This window comes from Stegostoma tigrinum, chromosome 32 (genome assembly GCF_030684315.1).
Source record: "Stegostoma tigrinum isolate sSteTig4 chromosome 32, sSteTig4.hap1, whole genome shotgun sequence".
NCBI lineage: Eukaryota > Metazoa > Chordata > Chondrichthyes > Orectolobiformes > Stegostomatidae > Stegostoma > Stegostoma tigrinum.
In genome coordinates, this window is record NC_081385.1 from 24,833,788 (window position 1) to 24,847,060 (window position 13,273).

At 39.4% G+C, this 13,273-nt stretch overlaps 1 protein-coding gene across 7 annotated transcripts in view; it reads right to left on the minus strand.

Annotated features, from left to right (window-relative positions):
* The window catches only part of LOC125466979 (opioid-binding protein/cell adhesion molecule homolog), a 918,931-nt gene that overhangs the window by 3,357 nt on the left and 902,301 nt on the right, over positions 1–13,273 (minus strand). For 4 of the 7 annotated variants that reach the window (XM_048562240.2, XM_059639054.1, XM_059639056.1 and 1 more), the window contains one exon: positions 4,951–4,986. The exons of the other annotated variants lie outside the window; for them this stretch is intronic. In XM_048562240.2, the coding sequence (XP_048418197.1) occupies positions 4,951–4,986 (36 nt within the window). The remainder of the gene's footprint in view (positions 1–4,950; positions 4,987–13,273) is intronic. 7 annotated transcript variants of the gene reach the window in all.

Sequence of the window (13,273 nt, forward strand, 5' to 3'; positions counted from 1 at the left end):
GGCTGCAATAGGGCAGACAGAGCCAAAATGGGAGATTAGGTGGCCAACATTTGTCTCCTCTGCAAGGGCAGAATTTTGCCTTAGCAGAAGACTGGTGGTGATCTGGATACCCCTATGTCACTGCAGCCAAGTAAGACTAATTCCCAAATAACAAATTCTGTTTCATTACCAGCAGTGTGAAAGTATTCTTAACATGCACTAGATACTACCCCAAGTTTGCATTTCATTTCTTCTCTTGACTCCAGTGGCATCGTACAGCATCATACCTCCTGCTGGACATCAACTCATCCTGCACTTCTGAAGGAGAAACACAGACCCTTAAAAGGATGAACCTCTGACCCTCTACCAGCTCACTTGCTGATACCTTAATGAGTTCACTTGGGAATACAGGTGGAAGCATATTCTGGGGAGAGAATCACTGCCCTGCCTCCACAGCGGAACAAGGAAGGATTTCATGCTATTGCTGGCACTCAGCGGAGACCAGTCATCTACTCAGCCCCAGACAGAGGAGGGTCCCAAGGTGTCATCTTGGAGATTCAGGTCTAGTTCTCTCAAGGTCTGCTGGATATGTGCTGGGTCCATATTTAATCACTTTAACCATTGATACAATAATGGCAAGGTGACAAAGGAAAGTGGGACCTTGGCCTCAATCCAGTCCTTTCAAGGACACAGGGCAGATCAAGAGCCACCCAGCCAGGGAAGGAAATAAGTACAGATCCACTAGATGTCTTCTCTCAGGCTAGCTCTGAGGTGTCTAACCTCTCTGTCTCCATTCTGCCTGCAATCCTCAATCCTGCAGGAGTTCAAGAGCAGGGCCAACCTGCATCTAGCCAGGACAATCTCAGCATGACAGGGCCCTCAAAATACAAGTGCCCCCAAAACTCTGGTGAAAGCAGGCTCCACTCTGCAGCAGACTCCTTCCAACCCAGCTGTTGACACATGGACTGTGCCTAGACACAGCAGGTGGAAAGGAAAAAGAGGTGACATGGGATAAAAATGGTTGTAAATAGATCATACTTCTAAATATATTTTCAGTTACAAGTTTACAGGTAGAGAAGTTTCCACCCTTAGCGCCACATAAAGTTCTAACACTGTCTGAATAATATCCATGCTTTGTGTGGCACCTAAATAAGCAAGAGGCTTTGTCAGGATTGAATATGGGTATATCTGAAGCTTTTGATCAGTTTATAACCTCCCCTTTCATTAAATAACAACAGAAGCACGAGAAGATTAAAACTGCATTTGCGGTTCGAAATAAGCCGGGGATGCTAGCCTCACCAGCATTAAGAAATTTAGTCAGTGAAAGATGATTGCACACAGTTCAGATCTGCTGAAATAGATTCAACAGGAAGTCCTGCCTGGCTTGCTTAGGCTGACGAGGTGGTGCTTTAGGATCTTAAACACTCTCTCAGCAAAATATTGTGGCTGTCACGAGTCTAACATATCATCTTGAGGCATTCTGCAGTTGTTTGAAGCAAAGCATCCAAGAATTATATGATATCTTCTGTCTGTTCAGTACTCCAATAACTCCTCAGCCATGTCCTGCATGGGAGCTAGATGTAGAAGAGATATTTTATGGTCCTCATTGACCCAAGTACAATTACAGGTACGCTGGATGCCACAACCTGGCTTTCTGATTCTGCCTTCAGTATACAGTAAATCATCACTCCCCTTCTCTCGTCTTGCATTTGAAACTCCACATCAGGAGGCTGTGTCACAGTAACTGGGGGTTGATGCAGGTCCTTGGTTTCCAGATGCAAACCTTCCTCATCTTCTCTTGCAGGAATTATAGACACAACCCTAGCTTTTGCATTTGGGGACGGGTACAATGAGCCTATGTGAGCAAAGCAGAAATGAAGCAGCTCCTCAATAATGTAAAAACTCAGCACAAAAATGACATTTAATCTCATCATCCATGAAATGTTAGGCTGTGCAAACGGCTAACAAGAAAGGCAACGGATGCCTGCACAAGGGCCTTTCATATTACTGACCTGATTCGGCACATTCTGCTCAAGCCATTCATTACACACACATGCAGTTGGATGTGGTGAGTTTGTCAGTGTAGAAGCAATATTGGAAACTTTTCTCCTGACTCCCAACTCTCACAATTCCCAAGAAAGGCAGGGTTGCATATCGGATAATAGTTTGGATGCTTTCTCATCCAAAGTATGAAGTCAACGGCTTCTGAATCTTTGAAATGTGGAAAATGACTGCAAGTTGTCGAACTAAGGTGAATCTCTGCCACTCTCCTGACACTAATTGTGCTTTCACAGCCGTTATTGAGAGTAATTTGTAATGCTGAACAAGATAGTCAAGACTGTTGATATTTTGTTGAGGCAGTTGGTCAAAATTTCATATCCTCTGTAATATCTGTTGAGTTGCTGAGTTTCTCCTGCAACTTCTGTTTTTAACTTGCTTCAGATCTCAAGCATCTACAGTTTCTTTGTGTTGTTATGACTGTTAATTGTCTCTGCCCGCGCATTTCGCCCCACAACCTGTTGTGTGCCTGCACTCTATCATCTCCCACCCTGATACACTGAGATGTCTGCCTTAACAACGGTTGTTGCCTCTGAAGCCAGTCTGCTGCCTCCAATCCCAATGCCCAGGATGTTGGTAGTGGGAGATTCAACAATGGTAATGCTATTGAATGTCAAGGTGAGATAATTAGTTATTTTCTCGTGTTAGAAAGGGTCATTTATTGCCAATCATTATACAGAAGATTCACTGTAGCTAACATGCAGAAAACTAAAAATAACTTCACTGTCTGTCTACCTTTGGAAATCATGCATCATTTCTAGTCAAACATCATCTCTGACCAAGAAAGCATATTGTTTGCCTGAACATCAGATGGCCACCTTGTTATTTAATTATTTAAAATCATGGGATTTTCCTTCTTCCAACTGGGGAAGAATCTAGCCATTAGATCTTACTTTACGAAACATCAAATTTTAACTGAATGCTCAGCCATGAGGCTTTACTTTTAAAATGAACTCAAGGTTTCACTAATGAAACAATGTATTTTAAAAGCATTTATTGAAATTTTGTAACTAGGTTTGGGGAGACAAAGAGAGACTGACAATTGCCAGACATGGTAGCAAGTAACACGGAGCAGGTCACAGCTTAAAAGTTTTGAGGCACTCGTGATGATTGTGATGACTAATTTACTGGAATCTCTCCTAAATTATGTTGTTTTTTCATTAAGGCAGCATCAGGAGCTTTTCTGTGACCACTTATTTTCTGCTTTGCTGTCATGTCCTTTGTTTTGTTTCAATTATCTTGTCACTATTAAAAAGTTATTGAACCAGCAATCTGTGACGTTATTGTGTAAAATGCGTTCTCACCATATCATCAAATTGATTGCTATTGACAAGCTGCTATACAGAGTGATAAACTATAAAAGCACTTATAGTATTGTGCTCTATCCCAGCCTTAAAACACAGAATGCAAAGCATCTCTATTTATTGACTGGCTATGAAGACAAAAAAAAGAGAAAAGAATAATCTTGGTCACAAATTGAAAGGTGCAAATCATATACTGAATAATAACAGTGGCTTCAAAATCAGCTGTGCTTACAATGGGGCAAAATGCCTATAATTTTCATCTGGAATTCTTCTTTCCACTAATACATCAGTGGTATTAAACAAAGGAAATAAACTGATGGCACATAAAGTTATGTCTGCTATAACTGTGGAAAGTGTGTTAAATAGGCAGTTTTGCCAATTACCCCACAGATCAATTTCAAAGTCAGCATCCCATATCCCTCAATACCCCAACAACAGCGTTGCATCTCGAGGCAAGTGCTGTAAATTAGATTTTTTTTTCACTTCAATCTTCATATCATATAATTTTTGTGCCACAAATTGCTGGAAATGCAAATTGATAAAGGTGCAGTGAGGTTATCTGGCTCTGCGATAGAAAAAAGAAATGAAGCCAATAATGCGGGTAAAAAATAGGGTTTACCAAAGTACTGGAAATGAACCAAAGAGAGGGAAAGAGAGAATGAATAAAGAGAAATAGAAAAGGCACAAAATGGATACATAAGAAAAGAATTTGAGATTTACAGGACAAATCCAGCAATTTATTGATATTCATTACAAGCCAAAGATGACATGCCACTTCATGTTTTCGGAAGCCACAGCTGAGTGGAGGAGCACAAATGATCAAGCAATTTCTGCAAAGTTGTAATTTTGTTGCCTCAAGTTGCTGGTTCTTTATATATAAAACTTATATTGGTACCTGAAAATACTATAACTCTTCCTGAAATATCTGAGTTATGAACTTTATCAGTTTTCTTACTTAGCCAACATGATTGAAATGAACTTTTGCTAACAGGCCTGAATCCTGGCTTATAATTAAACAATTAATCACACAGTGGTCTGCAACATAACATTTTCAGTGGCCAAATCATATCTGGTAAGATCACTTTTCTCTTTTAATATGATTTGACATTGTATGTTGATCTTACCAGGGATTGGGTTGTCTTCTTTCCCATGAGCAAAATCTTTCAAAATACTGTCATATCACGATAATGCATATGTATTAAATATTTCAGTGTAAAATTTGAAATGACCCAAAGCTACTGATGAAAATAGAAACACACACATGCACATGTTTACAATGCATTCACTACAACAAACTGGACAACTGAACCAGGTCACTACTAATTGTGCTAATTGAACTAAATGAATGGAAACACTACAAGGCAACAGACATTTTAGAGGGATCTGAATACTGGGAATTAATGCATGAAGCAAATTTTTCTAAGAAGCTATAAAGAGACAACAACTGTACTGGTATTGAAGACCAATTTCTTTGGATTAATGGGTTAATTTGTTTGCTTGAACACCAGCATCTAGATTAGTATCCTTTAGAACTCACAGAGACTGTTAAGTTGTAGTGCAGTTACAATTTCTTTCATGCATTTTAATCTTTTTTTTCAATTTTACAAACCTTTCCAATTTGCAAGAACTGTGGAAGTTTTCTCTTCTAAAAAAAATTGAAGAAAGCAAAAAAGCTTATGATGAACAATTTAAATGTAAACTAAGTTGCAACAAGAGTGTGGAGGAAACTTCAATACAGGATTTTAGTCTTAGCCACATGATGCAATTGATGCCAGATCCAGAACAAAACACATGCAGTCTGAAATCAAAGGTTCAGTGTTATAAAGGGTGGAGATGCCAGTGTCTGGCATAAAACTACTGCAGGCACGAAAGGTGAAGAAGCCACAACAAGAGCAACTGCTGGAGAAAGTTGTGACCTCCCAATGGAAGTTATCAAAACTGTCTCCTTTGTACCAGAACTTAAAGCAGCAAAATTCTCAGAAGAGGAGTTGGCAGAACTCTCACTGACAATTAAAATTTCTGCAAACCATCTTATTTCATTTGCATGCAAAAGAAGAATTTAATACCTTTCAGGTTAAATTACAGCATTAATAATTTTGAATACTCAAACCATCAATGGATTGTTGATTCGAGAAAATTAGAACTGTATGTGGTTGTTGCAAAATTTAGGTTTGGGACGGTTTTAGCAGTCTTGAATGCACAATGCTCAGTCAGCAATGTTTATTAAATTGGATATTTAATTCAAGAAGCAAGTATGAATTCAGACTGAAGATATGATGAAGATTTGTCAATAGAAAAAACAGATTTTGGATTTGCTCATGAACCGCAACAGTTACAGATTAATTCATAAGATCGACAATATACATTTTTAACTATGACAAATCATTAAAAAGATGATTGCAACAATGTCTATGTAAATGATGCAAGTAATAAAACAGCTCAGTTCAAAGCAATGTATAGCAGTGTTTGCAAGAAATGTTAGTTCAAATATTTGATTCCTTATTTTATCTCCTTTGAACTTACAGATACCATATAGTTATCACCGTAAATACTATTCTGAAATTTTCAACCTGTCTTCAGCACAATTCTCAATTTGAATTCAAGCAAACTGCACTGCAGATGGTATTAACAGAATTTTGAGGGAGAAGAAGCATTAGTTACTTTAAAAGACAGATCTGAATGAACAATCAAATGAGACACAAGGTTAAACAGCATGTTTCTCCACAAATAAAATGGAATTTTTACCTCACTGCCCATAAAACCACATTTTTAAAAAATTGTAACCACCACCTATTCTGTTCTAAATCAATGTGACTCCCTTTTCTCGTGTCATTTGAAACACCATTATGGCTAAAATATGGAATGGTTACATTGGACCCCTGCTGTTTACTGCATGTAAGGATACTGGACTCTTGCATTTCTAGTACAAATCTTTACTAATTCCACAAATGGATTGATAGCGTTACAAAACTTGTTCCTTTACTCATAAGTAAGTGAAAATATTCTTCATAGGACAAAAAATTTATTCTTAAAGATATGCATCAGACTACTGTTAAACGCGTTATGAGTACAAGAAAGATTAATGGTAGAAAGGGTCAGAACATGCCTTTTTATCCCTTGAAACCTGTGCTTGAATACAAACTAAACTAGAGCTCTGAAAGTTTTTTTTGTCTGGAGGCTGACATGAACAGAGCTTAGGAAGTGTCAATCAAGCTCTTAGTGGCTCCAGGGGACAAAATTGCTCATACATTACCATAAGTGAGCATCCCATGTGGGTCAAGGATTCCATAAGGACCATTTATGTAGATTGTTGAAAAATCAAATTTGTAAGATCGAACAGTGCCTTTTAGAGATGAGGGAGGAATATTATTAGGGGCAGGTTCCAAATGAGATAAGTTTGTACCTACGCCAGCATGGAATATTAAGAACTGTATTGATGATTCAGATTCCTTCCCAAACAACACATCGGACTCTTGCTCAAGACATCTGGTATGAGCTAATTTCCAGTGACGTGATGTGTACTCAAAAAGCCACAACGTTCACTCGTTGTGTCATACCAGCAAAGGTTCCCATAATGGGTCTGTCAAACCAAGCCTGGAAAACAACATTTTCATCTTCAAGTGAGAATGATCTTTACCTGTATTGACTATTCCCTAAATAGTTAAAATGCCACACAAATTTAGCATTGTGCTCAGTTGACTCATAAGTCATCCAAGAAGTCAAAGAATTTCCTCCAATTATTTACAATGCCTTGTGTGTCAGGGGTTGCAATTACATTGGTGCTTGCTGTGGTAACAATTGATTTTGTTTCAGAACAAATCCTTTGATTATCTTAAGACTAAACAGAGATTAGCATGACATGTAGTAGTGTCTCTGATCTGACATTATCTACTTGTTGATCTGATACCAGAAGAACAGGTTAGAGACTTCCTATTTGTTTGGAGGCCATTGTTATTATTTTAGACCGTAGAACATAGGGCAGTACAGCACAGATTTTGGCTCTTCGGCCTATCATGTCTGTGCTAACCATGATGTGAATTTAAACTAATCCCAACTGCCTGCAAATTGTCCATAGCCCTTTATTCTTTGCCTGCTCACATGTCTGTCTAAATGCCACAGACATTGCTGTCGTATCTGCTTCCACCACCTCCCCTGGTGGTACGTTCCAGGCACCTACTATCTTCTGTGTGAAAAAAAATCTTCACATATCTCCTTTAAACTTTACATCGCTCACTGGAATGCATTGCTGCTGGTATGTAGCATTCCAGCCTGGGAAAAAGATTCCAACTATCTACCCTGTATATGCCTCTCCTAATTATACTTACTTCTATCAGGTTGTCCTTCATTCTCTAGCAAGAATTATTCCAAGTTTGTCCAACCTCTCCTTCTAGCTAATACTTGTCAATCCAGGCAACATTTGGGTAAACCTCTTCTGCATGCTTTCCAAAACCTCCACATCCTTCCTATAATGTGGTGACGAGAACTGTGCACAGGACTTCAACCACGGCCTGACCAAAGTCTATTACATTGCAACATGACGTGCCAACTCTTATACTCAATGCCCCAACCAATGAAGGCAAGCATGCCCTATGTCTTCTTCATCATCTTATCTATTTGGGTTGCCACTTTCAGGTAACTGTGGACCTGGACCCTAAAGTCCCTCTGCATATCAATGCTCCTAAAAGTCTGGCCATTTACAGTTATACCTTCCTCTTGCATTTGATCTTCCACAGAGTATCCCCTCGCACTTACATAGATTAAACTCCACCTGCCATTTCTCACCCAACTTTCTAACTGATTGATATCCTACTGCAACCTTTGATAATCTTTCTCACCATCCACAACTCCATCAATTTTCATATCATCTGCAAACGTAGATCTGATACCAGAAGAACAGGTTAGAGGCTTCCTATTTGTTTGGAGGCCATTGTTATTATATTATGAGTAACATAGACCGTAGAACATAGGTCAGTACAGCACAGATATTGGATCTTCGGCCTATCAAGTCTGTGCTAAACATGATGTGAATTTAAACTAATAAATTTAATCAGACCACCTGCATTTTCATCCAAATTGGTTGTGGACATTAGCACTGGTCCTTGTGGAACACCACTGGTCACAGACTCCAAGTCAGAAAAATACCCATCCACAAATATCAGCTGTCTTCTATGGCCAAGTCAATTTCGTGCCCAACTTGCCAACTCGCTATGTGACTTGATCTTCTAGACTGGTCTACCATGACAGAATTTGTCAAATGTTTTAGTAAAGTCCAGATAGACAACATCTGCGGCCTTAACCTCATCAATTATCTTTATCACTTTTTCACAAAACTCAATCAAGTTTGTGAGACTAGATTTCCCCTGCACACAGCCATAATGACTATCCCAAATAAGTCTATTTTTCTCCAAATGTAAGTGAATCCTTTCCCTGAGAATCATCTCCAGTAATTTCCCTACCACTGATGAAATGTCTACCGGCCTATAATTTCCTAGATTATTTCTGCTGCTCTTCTCGAACAAAGTAATAATGTTGACTAAACTCTAGTCTTCTCAGACCTTGCTTGTGGCTGAAGAGCATGCAAAGATCTCTGAAAAGACCTCAGCAATTTCCTCCCTTAACTCCATTCAGTACCCTGGAATAGAACACATCAGGTTCTGGGGATAATCTAACTTCATGCATTTCAAGACATCCAAAACCTGCTCCTTATTAATATCAACACACTCAAGAATATCAACATGTCCAACTCTAATCTTACCATTGTCTGTGTTTTTTTCCTTGGTGAGTACTGATGCAAAGTAATTATTAAGGATATCACCCACTTCCTCTGGCTCCACACATAAAAGCATTCCTTTGTCCTTGAGTAGATCTACCCTTTCACTGGTTACCCTCTCTCTCCTAACATAAGTATAAAGTACCTTGGGATTCTCCTTAATTCTACTTGCCAAGGACATTTTCTTCTAGTTCTCCTAACTTATTTTTGGGACTCTTTTATGCTTCTTTTATAGTTCTCAAAGCCCTTATTTGATTGTTGTTTCCAAAATCTTAGGTATGCTTTCTTCATGTTGTTAACTAAGCTGACAATGTCTCATATCAAACTTGGATCTTTCTGAACCTTGCCATCCTTCTCTTTCATCGACAGAGGAGCATGCTGGTCCTAAACGCTGGTCAACTGACTTTTAAAAGTCTTCCACATGTCAGCTGTGGATTTGCGTTCAAAAGCTTCCCCAATTCAATTTTTCCAGTTTCTACCTAATACTGTTGTTAATAATCCTTCCTCCAATGTATTACTTTCATCTGAGGACCAGGCTTCATCTTTTTACATAATCATCTTTAAACTTACAGAATTATGATTACTGTTCCCCAAATGTTTCCCTGCTGCAATTTTGATCAGCTAGCCAGGCTCATTCTCCAATACATGGCCCTTTTCTTATTGGACGATCTGTACATTGGTTCAAGAAAGGTTTCAAGACATGTGTCATCATGGTTCAGTGTTGCCTTTGAGTTTAAAGACTAAATTCTCACTCTGAGGAGTTACAGGTATTTTCAATCCTCCTGTTCAGAGATTTTATGGCATATATCTGGAGCAGGTAAAATTTGAACTCAAGCCATTTGACACAAAGGTATGGGCATTACCACTGAGCCACCAACGGTGGGTTTTGAACCCACTCAAAGGGTTTATTTCATTTATAAACTCCATGCTGACATTTCAATGTAGAACTGAGAGTGCTCATTTTGGAGGTGATCCCTTTTCGACTGAGGTTTCATCGATTAATTATAACTGACTTTAAAAATTCCATAGTACTAAGTAAAGAAAAGGAGTGGAATTGTGTTAGTCAACATTTATTCCTCAAACTCTACCACTGGCCAGTTTACTCTGTGCAAACTGACTCTCCTGCTTACCTGCATAGCAACGCTTGCTGCTTTAATGTATTTATTTAGCATTAAGGTTCATTGGAGTGACCAAAGGACATGAAAGATGCACTAAAAATTACTTAATTATTTCCAATACTTGAAAACTTGACCTTGCAAGGCTCTGGGAATAACATGCATTCATCAATCATCATGATTGACTTCACATGATGATTAGTGCTGACTTTGCTGCAGACGTGCTATAACAGGTGTGTCCAAACTTATTACGTGTTATTATGTTTTTTTTCAAACATAGGAACACTAATGCTTTGTCTGAGGCTAGCATTTGAGAGTCTGGTGAAGGATGAGGGAACGACACATGACAAGGCTGTAGAAATGGTGGGGTGGAAGAGAAAACGGAATGATAGAGACTGTGGGAATGGATGGAAGTATGGTCTGTACTGGCCAGGCAGGTTTGAAGATCAGATGATGAATTGGGGGCGGTAGGGAAAGACTATCCCCAATCCCTTTCTCTCCCTTCTCCTTTGTTTTTCACTCCTTCATTCTCTTTACTCATCGTACCCTCCCAACAGTCCCTCTCTTTTCCCTTCACCTTCCTCTCCCTGTCTTTTCCGCCCTATTTCTCAGTTTCCCATCCTCTCTCTTTTAGCTTTCTTTATGGTGCCAGCCATTTCTCAAACCAAGCTAAAAAACCTGATCCCTGCCTAGCCTTACATAGGCTCAGTGGCACACCTTTTCTACATTTTGAAGTATCATTGTAAGGAGAAGCTGGTGGGCTGTGGGAAAATCTGCAAAACTTTACAGAAACCTGATAGCATTGTACCTTCCATTTCTTAACACTGGTGGTCAGCAGGCTGGATATCAACTGCACTATGGCCTATTGGAAATGCAATATGCCCACATGGTGGATGATACTGACTCCAATCTCAAAATACCCTATATCCAATCACCAGAGAAAAATCCCCCGCATCAACAGAATGGCAGGAAGTAAAGAAGAGCCCTGTTCCAGTCACGGGCTAATTCTTGATCAGGCAACGAATAGCACCAGCAGCTGGCAATTTGGAAGGCAAACAATCTGTGATGGAAATATTCACGAGCTGTCAGGTACCTGAGTGTTAGCAGCAAGGGCTTTACTGTGAAGAGAAACCACCTGGGAGGGGAAGTGAAGGGGGTGTGGGACTGGAAATGGAGGCAAAGGGCACATGGGTTATGGAAGATGGTGGCTGCAGGGACCTGGAGGGGGCTGAGATCCAGCAGCCAGCAGAAATTTGTGTAATAGGATGTCTATGTTTTATAACTGTGTTGTTTGAAAATGTCTGCAGGAACGGATTCCATTGGATTTATATGTGTGGTTTGTGAAGTCATGATATGGTTTGAGCTGGCAACGATTATGAACAAATTCGTCAGTGCATTATCACTACTGGTGTGGTTGTAGACAAAGAGGGGACATTGTGGCTGGTTGGCTTGCTGAGCTGGTTTGTTGTTCTGTAGATGTTTCATTACCCTACTGGGTAACATCATCAATGCAGCCTCCGATGAAGCACTGTTACGTTTTCTCACCTGGTATTTAAACTATGGGGTCAGTTGAGCTGGATTACCTCTCTTCCAGTTTTCCTTTTCAGTGAAGGTTATATGGGGTCGATCTCTATGTGTTTGTTGATGGCTTCCTTCATGGAGTACAAGGCTTCGAGGAATTCCTGTGCTTGTCTCTGCTTTGCTTGTCCCAGGATCCTGATGTTGTTCCAGTTGAACTGGTGGTTCTCCTTATCCACATGGAAGCCTGGTACTCCATGAAGAAAGTCATCAACAAACATATAGCGATTGGCCCCATATATACTCCATTCCGAAGAAAAGCCAGAAGTGAGGTAATCTAGCTCAAAGGGTACCAGAGTTTAGATAACAGGCAGGGAAACACAATGGCGCTTCATCGGATGCTGAACTGATGATGTTATAAGATCTGGAGAACAATAAACAAGCTCGGCGAGCGAATCAAACGCAACATCCACAACCCAAGCGACAAATCTACTCTCAAATTTTAAAGAGGCAACAATGAATGACTAAGAGATGTGTCATTGTTCGTGATTACTCATTTATCTGGTTGAAGAAATATGTTGTAGAATAGAATTGTGCATCTGTGTAACATCTGGGGAGGCAAAAGCACCTGATCATGGTAGCACCCATGTCATATAGTGTACTGGAAAAGAATGTGTTCCTCCACTTTTAAGAAGATCGGAAAATGGGGTTGATGATCATGTTAGCCATGATCTCTTGAATGGCAGAGTAGACTTGATGCACTGAATGGCTAACTTCTGTTCTTACATCTTATGGTCTGAGATAAATATATTTATGATGGACACAATGCTCCACAGTTGATGGCCTGACATTTTTTCTATTCAGATCATAAGAATAAAAACCCCACAAATCCAGTATTGCATTATTGCAGCCAATACTCAATATTTATTGTTTCTATGTTCCTAACTGCTGGAAAAAAAGTTCTGTGCTATATCGAGGAGCGCAATCTCATTGAAGGAAGGCAGATAAAATTAAATCACGATCACCATTTTAACCTTAATAGATTTTCATTTAACGGACGATGATGCAGAATAGTAAAATCACTGAACTAGCAATCCAGGAACTCAGGCTAATGTTTTGGGAATTGGGGATTAAATCCAACCATGGGAGATGATGAAATTTCAATTCAATAAAAATCTGTAAGACAAATTAATTTAATGGTACCCATATAGCCAGTGCTGATTGCAATCAGAATGCATCTGGGTCACTAATAACTTTTAGGGAAAGAAATCTGCCTCCCTTATCTAGTTCTATCAAGGGATGGATAATGAATGCTCACCTGGCCAGTGATGCTCACATGAACTACTATGAAAAAAAACAACAATCAGCAGGAAAAACTGAGTTTGATATTATTTGATTTTGACAAAAAGTGTCTATTTTTTGAAAGAGTCGCATCTTCATTCTATTTTGGTGAAGCATTTAAGGCAACTTGCATTGGTTATCTGTTGAAATCGACAACTGGAATATTCCCTTTAATGACCGTTAACTGA